At 31.4% G+C, this 15,561-nt stretch overlaps 3 protein-coding genes across 9 annotated transcripts; all 3 read right to left on the bottom strand.

Annotated features, from left to right (window-relative positions):
- Positions 1-614: 614 nt before the first annotated feature.
- Positions 615-2,662, bottom strand: LOC127110495 (F-box/kelch-repeat protein At3g23880). 3 transcript variants are annotated; one of them, XR_007797305.1, is made up of 3 exons: positions 1,682-2,662; positions 1,330-1,491; positions 615-1,058 (listed from the first exon to the last, which is right to left on the bottom strand). XR_007797305.1 is itself a non-coding variant. In XM_051046091.1 (3 exons), the coding sequence occupies exons 1-2, from the start codon at positions 2,571-2,573 to the stop codon at positions 1,332-1,334; spliced, it is 1,017 nt and encodes a 338-aa protein (XP_050902048.1). In that variant the 5' UTR covers positions 2,574-2,662; the 3' UTR covers positions 615-1,058; positions 1,330-1,331. The 3 variants fall into 3 exon arrangements, 2 of the variants coding, with proteins under 2 accessions (XP_050902048.1, XP_050902047.1); XM_051046091.1 differs by having other exon boundaries at positions 1,330-2,234; positions 2,460-2,662; XM_051046090.1 differs by having other exon boundaries at positions 1,330-2,662.
- Positions 2,663-10,265: 7,603 nt separating this feature from the next.
- LOC127110543 (uncharacterized) lies at positions 10,266-11,565 on the bottom strand. The gene is made up of 3 exons (XM_051046120.1): positions 11,383-11,565; positions 10,944-11,184; positions 10,266-10,843 (listed from the first exon to the last, which is right to left on the bottom strand). The coding sequence occupies exons 1-3, from the start codon at positions 11,563-11,565 to the stop codon at positions 10,266-10,268; spliced, it is 1,002 nt and encodes a 333-aa protein (XP_050902077.1).
- Positions 11,566-13,442: 1,877 nt separating this feature from the next.
- LOC127110496 (F-box/kelch-repeat protein At3g23880) lies at positions 13,443-15,155 on the bottom strand. 5 transcript variants are annotated; one of them, XR_007797308.1, is made up of 3 exons: positions 14,998-15,155; positions 13,880-14,041; positions 13,443-13,745 (listed from the first exon to the last, which is right to left on the bottom strand). XR_007797308.1 is itself a non-coding variant. In XM_051046092.1 (2 exons), the coding sequence occupies exon 1, from the start codon at positions 15,109-15,111 to the stop codon at positions 13,882-13,884; it is 1,230 nt and encodes a 409-aa protein (XP_050902049.1). In that variant the 5' UTR covers positions 15,112-15,155; the 3' UTR covers positions 13,443-13,745; positions 13,880-13,881. The 5 variants fall into 5 exon arrangements, 2 of the variants coding, with proteins under 2 accessions (XP_050902049.1, XP_050902051.1); XR_007797306.1 differs by having other exon boundaries at positions 13,830-15,155; XR_007797307.1 differs by lacking the exon at positions 13,880-14,041.
- Between the last annotated feature and the right edge of the window lie 406 nt (positions 15,156-15,561).

Raw genomic sequence — 15,561 nt, 5'->3', positions numbered from 1 at the left:
GTTCCAACAAACCAAAAAACCAAGGATGGTTCATGCATGGAGGTAAAAAAAAACCCTCCTTTTTATCTTCTACAATGTTCAGATCATCATCTTTTCTTCTTATATCTAATTGAACAACTATCTTTGATTGAATAGATTATGACGACGCTATAATAGACCAATCTAATGCTTATGGTAAGATCTCAAACCTTCAGTATAATATGATCATTATTTCTTAAATTAAATATGTTTTTAATCCCTCTAATTAACTCGAGTTTTGATTTTAGACTCAATATCCGTTTTTTCAATCTCTACAATATACGGACAAATCAGAAAATTTATAAGTCAACTCAATTGATAGTTGTGAAGGAACATCAGTTGCAAGATCGTGGGTTTGAACCCACGACATTGCAGTTGTTTAGCTTTAAAGAGTGAACTCCAACTAGATTGATTGAAAAAAAAAATTATATAGATAACTTTTCTTTATATTTCATATATAGAATTTACTAGTTTATTGGTGATTAGCATGATTGTCTAGGTAACTTAAAAGACCAAAATGAATTCTATACCAAAAGAGGTTGATGATTCGGATAGGGTCGTTACCTACACCTAAAGTATATTTAGATGGATTATGATTATCTGATAATGAAAAAAAAGGTTTTTGAAGTATCAGAAAGATTGTGTGAATCAAATACTTATAGCAACAATGACTATGAATGCTCAAACTATATCAGAAATTGAAATCCTGAAAGCTATATTGAAGCCATACCTAAGTTATGTCAAAAGAATTAAGAAACGTTTGAATTTATCTACTGACATAAACATTTGAAAGACTGTTTGCGAGTACTTAAGAAACTATATTACTTCTCTTGAAGCATAGATTTCCAGGGCTTCCACAATCTTCATTAGATATAAGCAAAATCTGATTCCACCGAGTAAGATCATGCCATGTTTGCAGCTTGATCCTTGATGCTTTTCAGTACAATGTTGCCATGCCAAAGTATTTATCGAACCGAAGCATCTAGAGTGAAGCATCTAGAGTGATTCTTGACAGTTTCTTCCACCAGCAACCAAGAAAGCTGATAAAACAATCAAAAAGCATGTTGCAAAACAATAAGATAACAATCACCGACTCAAAAAACACTCTTAAATTTCAAACAAACACATATATGTATTCTGTGAAAGTCAATGTCGGAAAAATGCCAAACCTTTTGGGTATTCATAAAACAAGTATCCACACAATCAACCAAAGCATTCATAAAACAAGTATTCACACAATCTATTCCTATGAAAACAACATATATGAATTTACATAAATTCAAACAAGTAAACCATGGATCATGTACTTACTTTCAACAAATCGAAATCAAGCTTTCAACATAACGCTGGGCCAGGGTCAACTTTAACCAATTGCAAGTTTCATCATCAATGATAGTTTTGTGCACTTTAACTTCTATTCGCTGCATACTATCATCTCTCAAATTATAAAGAATTGCTTCCTCATCATGACAACTGCACAGTACCAATGTATCACCGTCCTTAGAAAGAAACAATGGCAAGAATGAACAATGTTGAAGATTGTTAGAACTGATTTTAAGAAATTGAATCCAAGACTCTTCAACCCCAAATTTCTTCATTTGCCATATAATAATATTAGTCCCTGGATAAGAATAACATAAACAAAGACATTCCTCCAACATACCGATAGTTGGCTCTTCGAGCGGCAGCTCTTCGGGAGGTAACCGATACGAATTGTATGTCTCCGTCCCCAGATCGAGCGAAACAATAACAAGGTCCTCAAAAGTCATATCCGTTACATAATAAGTCCAATTGAACCCGATGTCCTTGTGAATAGCCAACCAGTTAAAAGTGGTATTTAAAAACACACAGCCATATTCATATTCCTTATCTATCCGTCGTCCGTGCCACTCCAACCCAAGAGGAACAACAGGGAACTTTTCAATATTTCTCCAAACATTGTCACCAACAGTGAAAACTCTCACCTCACTTGTATGTCCATCACGAATGAAGCGCGACGCAACCACTTTAAATGTGCCCGTTGAATCATCCCAACCAAAATTGAAGACGAAACCTTCTGAATCACGAAAATAGCCTATGTTTCTAGATATTTTTCTAGTGGCTGGGTTCCATAATTGCAACCAGTAGTCTTGAAGTTTATTAACCCTATTATTGAAACGATAACCAACGAGACAGATCAATCCATTGCAGGAACCAGCCATAGACCATTCTTTATCCTTTAAATTTAAAAGATAATGAGAATCAGCAACAAAGGTAGCAGACGGATTATCGATTAAACTATTTATAGGGTATGGAATGATACTCCAATCTTCGTCCTTAAATATACACTTAATGTGATTAGTGATTAATGTGAATTGTGTATTTGATGATGTTGCTGATCTTTTGAGATGCAATTTCACAAAAGTAGGACTGGAAATGAGAGTGTTCCAAGAATTACTTACACACTTGAATCTAAGAAGAGGTTTAACAGGAAGTAAGGAAATAATCTCGGTGATGAGATCGTCGGATAAGAACACCGGCGACGGAGTCTTCGGCGTGGCTGAGTTTGCATTCATAGGAGCAGTTCCAATTCAATACTAATGCAGATACTTCTCAGGTTTTATTCATAGAAGATTGTCGTGATAACTCTATCGTGATACTAACCCTAGACTATTTTACAAATCTCAGTAATATATACATCAACCCTTATTTATTTTCTTTAATTTTATTTAGAGAAAATAAAATAATGCACAAATTAATTTTATACTGACCACTAATGATCAATATTTTAAAATTAAGACCATTTCTGATCGGTTATTTATAGATTGTTATTTTTCTATTCTATCTTTTATTTATAATTATTTATACAGAGCATAATATTTGTTTGTTTATTAGTTTATGATATAGATATACTTATGAAATTTATATCAAACATTTTATTTCATGAATATTAATTTTTTAATTTTATACGGTCTGATCATCGATCTATTGATTCGATCAATAACTCAATAACTCAGAGTTTAACCGGATCGATGATTGGTCCGAATTTTGAAATATAACTTATGACTATCGTGTATTTTATTAAATTAGATTAAAAAATTCTAAATTATTGATATAGAAAATTAATTTTTATTAAACGACATGTAATTATTTTATATTGTCGGTATCTTCATTAAACACAAGTTTTTATTTTAATGATCATTAAAAATTTAATTAATATATATTATAATATAAAATAATTAAAAAAATATTTCAAACCTTACTAAAAAAAAACTAGATTGTATTCCAGATTTAAATTATAAATTAAATATAAAATTTTAATAATTGTTATATAAACAATTAAAAAATTTAAGTTAAATTAAAAATTAAAAAAATTATTTTTCTCAATGATAATATAGAATATATATATATATATATATATATATATATATATATATATATATATATATATATATATATATATATATATATATATATATATATATATATATATATATATATATATATATATAATTTTAGAATATATTTTAATTCGTGTATTATATTTTATATGTCAATAATATATTGCATTTTTATTGAGTGCATTCAAGTTTGTAACTATTCAGTTCGGGAACTAAAAACGAATGCAATTGAAAAATTGATGATCTTGAATGGTGACTTCAATCTCCTTAGCGGCTGCGTGGGATGGATATGCATTGTTACCACTCTAATGACCAAGTCATTTTAAGATTTAAAATGAGTATAATAAAAAGTGGAGATCAAAGGTTGTACCTTACTCTTAGCGTGTTAACTGATTTTTATACCTTAGGTCAATTAGAGTGGATTTGAGGTGGATTGAGCCTTTGGTCGGTCTAGAACAATTGTCTCAAAGACTTTGTTGGACACTGGAAGTCTTAAATAACGATGACCTTCCTCTAAGATGGGCTCTAGAATAGTTGAAATGGTATGGGGGACAAGAGCATAAAATGCTTTCTTGTCCTAGGAACATGTTGATACCTGCTCCTAGCACGTCAACCCAGTGAAAAATGCTAGTGAATGATTCCCTTATCTAAGACACTTGAGTAATTTTGTCACTTCATTTTTTCATGGTGGAGCAGTGTGACGATTTCCCTTGGATTGATACCTTACCTTGGACAAAGTTTTGATGGGTCTGTGCATGGCTTAAACATACCTGTATCAGTTGGCAAGATTCATGCTTCAAATATTCAAATAACTTTGCCTTTCAAACCAAGCTTCATGCAAACCTTATTTCAGTTGATTGTGGACCTAATTGCATTGCTTCATGGGCCTGCACATGCCCATGCAAGCATGTACATTGCATTGCCAATTTTGGAAGATTTTTTAAGTGTGCAAATAACACTTCCTTTTGCTATAAATAGAGGTCAAATGCTTCAATTCAAAGGACCTTGCGCGCCAGCTTTTCCCCCAACCATTCAAACCCTCTCAATTCAAAGGAAAACTTGAGAAATTTCAATTGAAATTTGAGTTTGAATCTCACTGTTTGGAGATTCAAAAACTTCAGGATCCAAAGCTTTGCATTACTCTTAAGCCACTTCTACAAGCTCCATAAGCAAGATCAAGCACGAATTGAAGCAAGAGATATCCATTTCTGCACATCATTGAAGGTATTTTTCCAGATTTTTCTTCTCTTCGATTCTCTCTCAATTCTCATCAATTCTCTTGGATCCTTGGTTGTCTTAAGTCCTACCAATGTAGGCAAGAAGATTGAGTTGCTTTGAGGTTAAATCGAAGCAACTCAGTTGACACACCTCAAAATTCAACTCCACGTATCTCTCTCTATATTTAGAGTTAGTTAAAATTGAGGTGATATTCGTGATCTACGCCATTTTTCTTTAAGATCATGTCCTCCTTTTTCATTTATGATATGGTGATGATTGAACTAGTTCGGCCATGGTCATCGGAGAAGATGATCGACCTTTGCCTCCGGCGATGAGTTGGAAATGTTCAGAGCCATTGATTTGTTTTAAAACATTTTAATCTGGAGTGCTCATTGTGATTACCAAACGTGTGGACAGTTGACTAGCGCGCATCATGGAACGCGCGCTCTCCACCACTTGATCTGCCACCTCAATTGATGAGGGAGATCAAGTGGTCCACGCTTTTTTATTATCTAATTTTTATTTTTATTCCTTTGATTTTCATTAATTCATATTAATTTTAATATTGATCCAAAAAATATGAGAGTTTCACCAATTTTTTTTTAAATAAAATCCTCTTTCACTTTCTGAATTAAAATTATTTTTTGGATCATTATTAATATTTTTTATGATTTAATTGATTTTGTGATTATTTTTAATTGTTAAAAAATACTTTTAAGTTTCCAAAAAATCTAAAAAAAATTCTCCAAGGTCCTTTGACCTTGTTTGACCTATGATAAATCTCATGGCATTTTCTTTGGTGTTTTGATGAGGTTTTAGGAAATTGACCAACCATATTTAATTTAATGGATTATTTTTAATATTTTTAATTGACCAAATGCCAAATTAATTGTGTTGAGCCATTTTAATTGACTTTGTGAGTTTGACTTGTGTTGTTGGGCATGGGTCAAGGTTGATTTGACTTTGTTAGGTTAAGATCATTAGATTTAGGGGATTGATGGAATGTACATGTCATCTCCCAAAATGAATGAATGATCTTAACTTGGTAAAAGTCCTCCTTTGTCCAATTTGTGTTTGATCCATTCCTCCTCCCTATTCATCTCATTCCCCTTCTTTATGCATTCATGTCATGGACCTATGATATCTCAATATCCTAAGGCTAGTTGATTGCAAAATCAACATAAGTATGGATGAGATTAGGTCCCCCCACTTTGCATATTATTTTTGTGTGTGGTATGTTTCATGAGGATAGTTCATCATACTATGTCTTTAACATGCATTAACACCAAAATCTTATTGCCCGACCTCAAATAGTTGTGACTTCTACATAAGTCCAATTACGATTCCTTAACATATAGCGCTAAATTTTGACACAAAAGGCATAGTATTCTAGTTAGTGAGATTGTAAGTCTCCCCTCTTTCATGGTATTGTGTGGAAACTTGGCATTTTTTCCTTCCTTGGGAAGATGTCTTGGTTCAAAGATCCATGCTTGTGATAAGTGGGTTGAGTGTTCTCCAAAGAATGACTTAAACAAAACAAAAGCAAAAGCAATACTAACTTCTAACTTATTAACAACTAACATTTAATTTCAAGTCCTTTATCTTAGTGCACTTTATTTTTTGAGCTTTATTCATTTGCCATTACTCATACCATTCTAATTGTTTATGTTAACGTCATTTTCACTTTGTCCACTTGGACCATATTTTGTGATATATTTTGTTTATGTATATTTTGTTTGTTTGTATGGTCTTTGACCATTAATGTACATAATAAGAACAAAAACCGTAAAAAAATATCTGGTGTGGACTGTTGGTTTGATCTGAGACAATTGGACTTAGAATTTAGGAAACACTCCCTATGCAAAGGACTTGGCCAATGTCAACTTTCATGTAACCAAGTGCTTGTGATTTGGAACTTCATCTGATGCATTATTGAAGATCCATGTGAATTCATCTGCAACATAATCATTGTGTAGCTGTTATTTTGAACTTGTGACTTATGCCATCTTGGAATTCATCTGCTACATGGGCAAACTTGAAGAAGATCGTGGAGTTGCTAAGCTTGGATGTGGCCGTCTTTATTTGATGCCTTGCTCTTCAAGTTGTTATATTGTGTGTTGCTTGATTCTAAAGTCCAAGGGAAATTTGGGTTTCTATATGACATTCTTGTCTGTTGGATTGCAACCCATTGGTCAGATCTTTTCAACTCTCAACTTTTAAATTTGTGCTTAGGATTAGTCTCTTCATCTCCTCCCCACTTATTTAATTTCAAAATCTCTCCCTCCTTTTAAAATCTTCTTTGCTTGTGTTTGTTTTCTAAAAACTTTGACTATTTTGCAAAATAGAAACTTTGGCCTTATGCCATTTCATTTTTAAATTTTTTTCTTAAACAAACTTGTAAATGAACTTAAATATACTTGACTTAAAATTTTCAAAAGGCAAAAAGAACTAACTCATTCAAACCATTTTCAGGCCTTTGTGCCTTTCAAACTTAAATTTTTGTTAAAAGCAATGCATCTATTTTGAAATTGATACCACGAACTACGAGGTTTTGATCCCTCATTTTTATGTTGGTACGTAGGCACAAGTCCGAAGGTCTTGTCAAACACAAAAATATAATTAATGAATTCTTTTCTTATCCCCCCATTCTATTTGTTTGTAAACATCATTTGTACAAAAACACATATGCACACAAGAAAGGGCTCCCTAGGAGTACCTAGGACACTTTGGGTGCTAATACCTTCCCTCTGTGTAACCGACCCCCTTGCCTGTAATCTCTGGCATTTTATTAGTTTTGATTTGAAAACTTCATATCTTTTGGGTTTTGTTCGTACTTTCCCCTTTTTCCCTTGGAAACAATAAAAACGCGGTGGCAACTCTTGTTTATCTGATGTCTAGCTTATCCATAGCTGGATGATCATGAATTTACCGCTACAAGGTCCACAATTGTACTAAAATTTCTATAAACTCAAAGTATCTATGTATTGAGAAACGAGTGAGGAAATGTACGTATGCGTTCCACATTTATGAATCTCAAGAATTTTACATTCAAGTTATTCCTGCATTCAAGTTACTTTCTGTCATTTTACCTTTAAATTTTTACATTTTGATTTCAGTCACTTTATTTACAAAGCTTTTTTCGATTTTACTCAAGTTTAGATCATTATCTGTCAAACACTGCTCTTTGATTTCGATAGCAACATGTTCAAAAACCACAATTCAACCAATATGTTCCAAGGTATTTTCGAGTTTGATCCTTTAAGTATTAATAGAAACTTTTTTTTACCAAATTCACCAATAAACAAATTGGCATGCCCAGTGAGACCGTTTTTATCTGAAGTTTTAGTTTTCATTTCACATTGTCATTTTTGTTAAGTTCCCCATTTTATTGACTTCTTATTTTGTGAGTGTGCATGAGATTGAGGAGTGGTAGGATAACTAAGTGAGAAGTTAGGAAACCTATGAGAAAACAAGTCAGAAGAACGACTATTCCCATATATAACAATGGAGAATAACCATCTAATAGCACGGGGCAAGCACGGTCATTGCTACGTTCAACGCATGTGCCAACCTGTATAGGGTTGACCTGTAAAAGTCATGTGTTGCTTATGTGGCGACCTGTAGAGGCGACACATTTAACAGAGCCTACATACTTTAATAATGCAGTAAATGACTTGACCTATATAGCGGATGTGTCGACACATAGACAAAGATTTTCTTTTATGTGTCGACCTGAAATATGCATGTGTCGACCTATAGTTCAATTTTTCACAAAAAAATGTTTTTAATGCATGCAAGCTTTTCCAACTTGTTTCCAAATCTTTTTATGCTTCTTAATACTAAGATGCACATCAAGAATCAAAAGATACAGTCCAACATCCATTAACGCTAAATTATCATAATTCTGACATCATACAAAATACATCTGATGGAACGTTGAACTCACAAATTGAATATAATTTTATTTTATGAAGAAAAAATGTGATTTGTTTAAAATTGAGAGTAAACATTAGTCTATGAATAATAACATTTGTTACTAAGAAATATTGATAAAAATCACGCGGATTTTATTGATATTTCCTAAAATACATAATTTTTAATAACATTATATTAAAAAATGTATAAATTCCAATTATTTTTAAAATGACATTATATTCTACTCACAACTAAATATTACATTACATGTATTAAGTATTCATTATTTAGTATTTTGTATATTTTATACACCTTTTGAGTATATTTTGCATTGTATTTAAAAAAGAAACAATTTTATTATTTACATTAAGTGAATAGAATAAGATTTAATTTAAAGAAAATAAAACTAAAAGTGAAATTTGTTTAAAATAAGAAGTGGCCTTTTTTAAACTTTGAATCATAATTTTTTAAAGAAATATTTAGAAAAATGTTTTTCTTTCTAAAAATGAACAATTATTTAATTGTTATAAAAAGTGTGAAAAATCTATTTTATTTTATGAGAAGAAGAAATTATGATATAGTAAAATAAAATTTATTTATTACCAAAAATAGGAGTAGAGTATTTTAAGTAAGAATAATGAGTTGAGTGGTTATTTCAAACTATTAGATTAAAATAATATTAATCGTTTTAAATGGGTGTAACTATTATTAGTCTAACTAGTAAAGGACCCGTGCGTTCGCACGGGTCGCGCAAGTGCAATAATTTATTTTAAAAAAATTAAAATATAATATATTTTTTTGTTTATATATATATATATATATATATATATATATATATATATATATATATATATATATATATATATATATATATATATATATATATATATATATATATACATATATATGGTTGGATAAACGTACACAAATTTATTGCATAAGAGTTTTTTTTAATGTAATGGATGTTAAATGATCAATAAATGAGTTCAAATAATTTCCATAAATAACTTTTTCCAGTTTGGGACATAATAAAGTAAAACATTATTAATTTATAGTAATATAATTTGCTTAATTTTTTTCTATACTATATTAAGGAAATAATCAAAAAATATAATACAAAAATATTTTTATAATTTATTGGTATATTGATATATAATAAACATTCCATTGTTAATGTTATGAATAAACATTCCATTTATCATTGAAATTTTGGACATAAGAAATAAAAATATATTTATTTAGTAATGGATGAAATTTTCAAATCTGTTACTAATTTGAGGTATAAAAGCGCAAATATTAACCTTCATAATAAATTATTATTTAACCAAAATACATAAACCATGTAAAAGAAATACCACAACCTCATTTGTTTTAAAATATAGTAATGAATACTACCAAATGTTGAAATTAATTGCAATTGATACAATAAGGTTTAATGCAACAAAAAATATTGAAACAAAAGGTTCACAATTTTAGTTAAAATTGTGATAAATAAGTCCAACAACAAAAATGATTTAACTTCGTACAATTCTTTGGTCCTTAAAAAACTGGGTTTATACAAAACCTGCCCGCAACCTTTTAGGAAGTGATGATTCATTACCCTGTAAAAAACAATTACATCCATATAAACAAATGTTAAAACATAATGTATATTTTATACAACTCATTCAATAAAATTCTAATAATAAACAATGACATTTGTTGATATAATATAACTAATGAAAAACTTACATTCTATAAGTTTTCAAAAACTTCTTTGAACACGACGTTTGTTGTAGAATTCAATGGATGGTTATCCTTGTCATGGATTAATATCTTAATCCCTTTTTTGCTTTTGACCCTTGATATTGCAACATATAGTTGACCATGACTAAATACACTTCTAGGCAAATACAATCCAACATAATCAAATGACTGACCTTGAGATTTGTTAATTGTCATAGCATAACATATAGTTATGGGAAATTGTCTTCTAGTCATTTTGAATGGCCACGGAGATTGTGTTGGAGTCATATCCATTCTTGGAATATAGATAACCCCTCCAATATTCTTTCCAGATATAATCTTTGCCTCGATAACGTGGTTTGTCAATCTTGTAACTATAAGCCTTGTTCCATTGCAGAGACCTTCAGGTTGATCAATGTTTCGAAGCAACATAATAGGGGTCCCAATCTTCAATTTAATCTTGTGGTTAGGTAGACCGGAAGTTGTAAGTGTATTCAAAAATTCCGGGGTCAAAACATCAAAAGCTTCATTTCCTTCACCGTCAAAAGTGTCTACAGAATCTGAACTTAAATATTCCTTTTCTTCACCTTTGGGAAAAAATTTGAAATTTTATTATTATAAATCTATGTTAGTACATATAAATATATGAATGTATCTATAAATATATTTACAATGGATAACGCATACCTGATATGAATCCCAAAACGTATTGATTTATGATGTCAATCGTTTCAATTGTTCCTGCCAATATAGCTCTTGATTGCAAAAATTCTGGATTCTTGTAATTGTTAAGAAAATTCGGATATGTTTCACTAACAATGGCTTCTAGTGGATCATCATAGTTAGAAATTAAGAAATCATTTGGAATAGGAATATCCGTGTAACCATCGTTAGGTTCTTCCAATTTCCCATCGCCAACTTTTAATATCTAATTAGAAAACAATTCTAATTCAGATGTACTTGAAGTATTGCCGGCTTGTTGGAGTCGCATGTTCTTTGTAAGCTTCAGCACAACACAATGATCCCAGATGTATGATGAATTTATTGTAGAATGTATTATATCTGAACGGCTGCCCCTTGGTACAACTGGTAATATTTGCCGAAAATCTCCACCAAATACAATTACTTTCCCTCCGAATAATTTGTCAGAACAATTGGAACGCCTCATTATGTCTTTAAGGGTTTTATCAAACGCTTCAAAACAAAATTTGTGTGTCATTGGAGCTTCATCCCAAATTATCAACTTTGCCATTTTTAGTAGCTCTGCACGATCACTACCTTTATCGATATTACATGTAGAAGACTCCATTGTAGGTATTGGAATCTTGAACATTGAATGAGCCATTCGACCTCCTGGAAGTAGTAGTGAAGCTATGCCCGATGAAGCAACAGTTAAACAAATTTGTTTCTTTGATCTTATGTAGGAAGCTAGAGTTCTCCACATGTAGGTTTTCCCTGTGCCACCGTATCCATACAAAAAAAATACGCCTCCTTGTTGCAAAAAAGTGTAGGTCCAAATGTTGGTTTGTTTGCTGGTCCGGCCAGGTTTTGGACTTGGTCACGGACCTGGTCCCTTGGTCCAAAAGACGATCCATTTGTTGGTTCATCCTAGAAACGGACCAAGAAATGGACCTAGCCTCTTAGGTATGAAAAAACACGTGAACATGCAATCTTACGATGCAACATGATAAAATGGACTCAGGGGGTCACGGGTGTCAGTTGACTTTGGTCAACTGGTTGGCCAAAAAGTCAATTGTAACAAGAATTGGCCAAAAAGATGGAATCTTTGCAATGAACATGGATACTTGTGAGAAAATGGACAATGGTGAATGGAGATGACACCTATATTGACTTTGAATGAAAATGAAATGAACTTATATGAACTAAAATGACTGTGGATTTAATAGACTGTAAATAACTGATATGATGAATGAAAATAAACTTTACTAGATAAGACAATGCCTTCAAGCCATATGAAATATGTCATGCTACTAGACTAAATCCAATCAAGCAAAACCAACCAAATGATACTTAATCAAGCAACAGATTGTTACACCTTGAATGAGTGTCCCTTGATCAAAGCACGAGGATCATGAATAAGTAGGCCTCTGATGAATTGTTGAACAAACCAAATGAAGTTCCATAAATGACTAGATGAATCTCAATATTGAATGCGCAGATGGGGGTATGATAGGGCCACCACTGGAAATTAGGGTTTCAGAGACTGACCCCAATACCAATGAATTAAGGTTTCCCCTATGTTCCATGAAGAATATCTACAAGATAAAAAGTTCCAATACAAACATGGCCATCACATGAACCCTAGCTTGGGGACTCAACCTTCCCTCCATGCCTTGTATGATCGAGGTCCTTGAATCCATGATTTTGAGTGTTTTAAATGCAAGTGGAATGCATTATAATACTATGGGCATGTAGATGAGATGAATGCTTATCAGGATATGCAAATGAGTAGTGTTAGTGACCTAGATGATCATTTTGAATGGTAGAGTGAACTTTGGGGCATGACACAAGTCAATCACCATCATCAAAGAGTTGGAATGATATCACCACCAACTTCAACAAACATTGACATTATCATCGTCAAAACATCAGGATCATTAGCTTCATAGTTGTTCTTCTCGTTAAACTTTCTAATTTGTCTTAATAGTATAATTATATTTTTGTGACTTAATTATTATTATATAAAGTTCCATATTCTTAAATGAATTGAAATATCAAATAATCATTGAAAATTTTCCTAATTACCTTTTTGGTCAAATGTCAATTGTATACCTACATTATCTGCGATTAATCTTTGGTTCTTAATTACACTCTAATATCCTCAATCCATCCTAACTAAGTCTATGATTATCTATACTTAATATCACGGTTAATTAATAGAGAAAGATTGTGAGATGTTATATACAATACATAATAAATTAGTAAAAAAAACTCTTCTAACGAAACCAATTATGATTTTATATTTTTATAAATTCAATTCTTGTAATGACCAATAATAGTGTCCTACCCTAAAAACACAGAATATGAAAAGTCCAACACCATGCCATTGATTAAACCAAAAAATCAGAGAAAAGTTAAAGCTTCGTAAGAGAGAAGAGAGAGATTTGTTTATGATCACATCAATTTTTTTCATTTTTTACATAAAAAGATTAATACACAAAATCGGAAGGGTTTGAAGCATTTATTGTAGTCGGGGAGATACAAAATGTGATTCTTTTTATGAATTCACATTAGTTTCATTGTAATTAAAAAAAGCAAATACATATATTCACATTGTTCCAGCATGTAATCAAACACAGAACAATTGACCTTGATTCTGTATTACATAGTCGCTTCCTATTATATGTCATTTTCCTGTCACCTTCCATCATGTGTAATATCTTCAACTTCCTATTCTTTTCTTTTCAGTCCCTGAATGAAGCATCTAAAGTGATTCTTGACAATTTCTTCCGCCAGCAACCAAGAAAGCTGATAAAACAATCAAAAAGTATGTCAGGATTTTAGTTCATAGAATTAACACTAGAAAAAACAGGTTTATGAACAACATCAAACCTTTGGTTATAATAATATAAAAACAAGTAAACCACGGCTCATGAACTTACTTTCAACAAATTGAAATTAAACTTTCAACATAATCCAGGGCCAATTTCAAACTAACAAAGTTGAGAGTTTCATCATCAATACCAGTTTTGTGCACTTTAACTTCTATTGGTTGTATACTATTATCTCTCAAATTATAAAGAATTGATTCCCTATTATTCAAACTGCACAATAGCAATGTATCACCATCCTTAGAAAGAAACAATGGCAAGAATGGACAATAATAGTCTAATTGAAGAATGTTATAACTAATTTTAAGAAATTGAATCCAAGACTCTTCAATCCCAAATTTCTTCATCTGCCATATAACAATATCAGCTACCTCATAAGAACAACACAAACAAATACATTCCTCCAAAACACCAAAAGTTGGCTCATCAGGCAATCGATAACAATTATATGTCTCAGTCCCCAAATCGAGCGAAACAATAACAAGGTCCTCAACAGTCATGTCCTTTACATAATAATTCCAATTGAACCGTAGGTCCTTGTGAATAGCCAACCAGTTAATAGTACTATTTAAAGACAGACAACGATCATACTTATCACCTATACGTCGTCCACGCCACTCCAAACCAAGAGGAAGAACCGGGAAACTTTCAATCTTTCCCCAAATATTATCACCAACAGTGAAAACTCTCACCTCGCTTGTACGTCCATCACGAATGAAGCTTGACGCCACCAATTTAAACGAGCCTCTAGAATCATCCCAACCAAAATTAAAGACGAAACCATGTAAATCACGAAAATACCCCAATTTTTGGGATATTTTTCTAGTAGCTGGGTTCCATAATCTGAACCAATACTCTTGATATTCAGTAGTTGGATCAGTGAAATTATAACCAACCAGACAGATTAATCCATTGCAAGAACCAGCAATAGAGGATTCTTTATTGTCTAATCCGTAATAGGAATCAACGACAAAGATAGTCGACGGGTTATCGAGTAAACGACTTATAGGGTATGGAACCATACTCCAATCACTTTTGTAGCTATAATCTACAAGTTTGAGGTGATTAATGATTAATGTGAATTGTGGATTTGGTGATGTTTTTGATCTTTTGAGATGAAATTTCACAAAAATAGGATTGGAAACGAGGGTATTCCAAGAATTACTTACACATTGGAATCGAAGAAGAGGTTTAACGGGTAGTAGTGAAATGATCTCGATGATGAGATCTTCGGAGAAGAACACCGACGACGGAGTCTTTGACGTGACTGATTTTCTATTCATCAGAACATATCAAATTCAATGCCAAAACAACTGCTTCTCTTTGATTCAAGTCATATATATATATATATATATATATATATTATTAGTGTAAAAAAAAATTTCACTGTCGTTTCATCACCATCAACCATTTGTATTATTTTATATATTTTTAAAATAAAAATCAAACTTATTTTAATATCCAACCGATAGGATTAACAAATGGTATAAAATCTTTTTATATTGTTAGTGTATATCAATTAAACCCTATATATATTAAGTTATCCAAAAGAAATGTAAGGAAAAAATTAAACTTAATTTAATAAATTTAAGAGTTTAAAAGGAATGTATCGAAATTTTACAAAGTCATATAATGGTAAACATGTGATGTTGGAGAAATTTAATCTTTAATTTAACTACTTATAAAATAATATAAACAGATAATAGAGATTAATCGATAATGTAAAACTTTTT

Source organism: Lathyrus oleraceus, unplaced genomic scaffold (assembly GCF_024323335.1).
Source record: "Lathyrus oleraceus cultivar Zhongwan6 unplaced genomic scaffold, CAAS_Psat_ZW6_1.0 chrUn0001, whole genome shotgun sequence".
NCBI classification, from domain to species: domain Eukaryota; kingdom Viridiplantae; phylum Streptophyta; class Magnoliopsida; order Fabales; family Fabaceae; genus Lathyrus; species Lathyrus oleraceus.
This window is presented reverse-complemented; position numbering and strand designations above follow the sequence as displayed.

Coding starts and splice junctions, on each gene's coding strand:
- LOC127110543 (XM_051046120.1), bottom strand. CDS start 11,565: ATGGAGTCTTCTACATGTAATATCGATAAAGGTAGTGATCGTGCAGAG. Junction 11,185..11,382: donor ACAAATTATTCGGAGGGAAA/GTAATTGTATTT, acceptor TTTTCTAATTAG/ATATTAAAAGTTGGCGATGG. Junction 10,844..10,943: donor CGTTTTGGGATTCATATCAG/GTATGCGTTATC, acceptor TTTTTCCCAAAG/GTGAAGAAAAGGAATATTTA.
- LOC127110496 (XM_051046092.1), bottom strand. CDS start 15,111: ATGAATAGAAAATCAGTCACGTCAAAGACTCCGTCGTCGGTGTTCTTC.
- LOC127110495 (XM_051046090.1), bottom strand. CDS start 2,573: ATGAATGCAAACTCAGCCACGCCGAAGACTCCGTCGCCGGTGTTCTTA.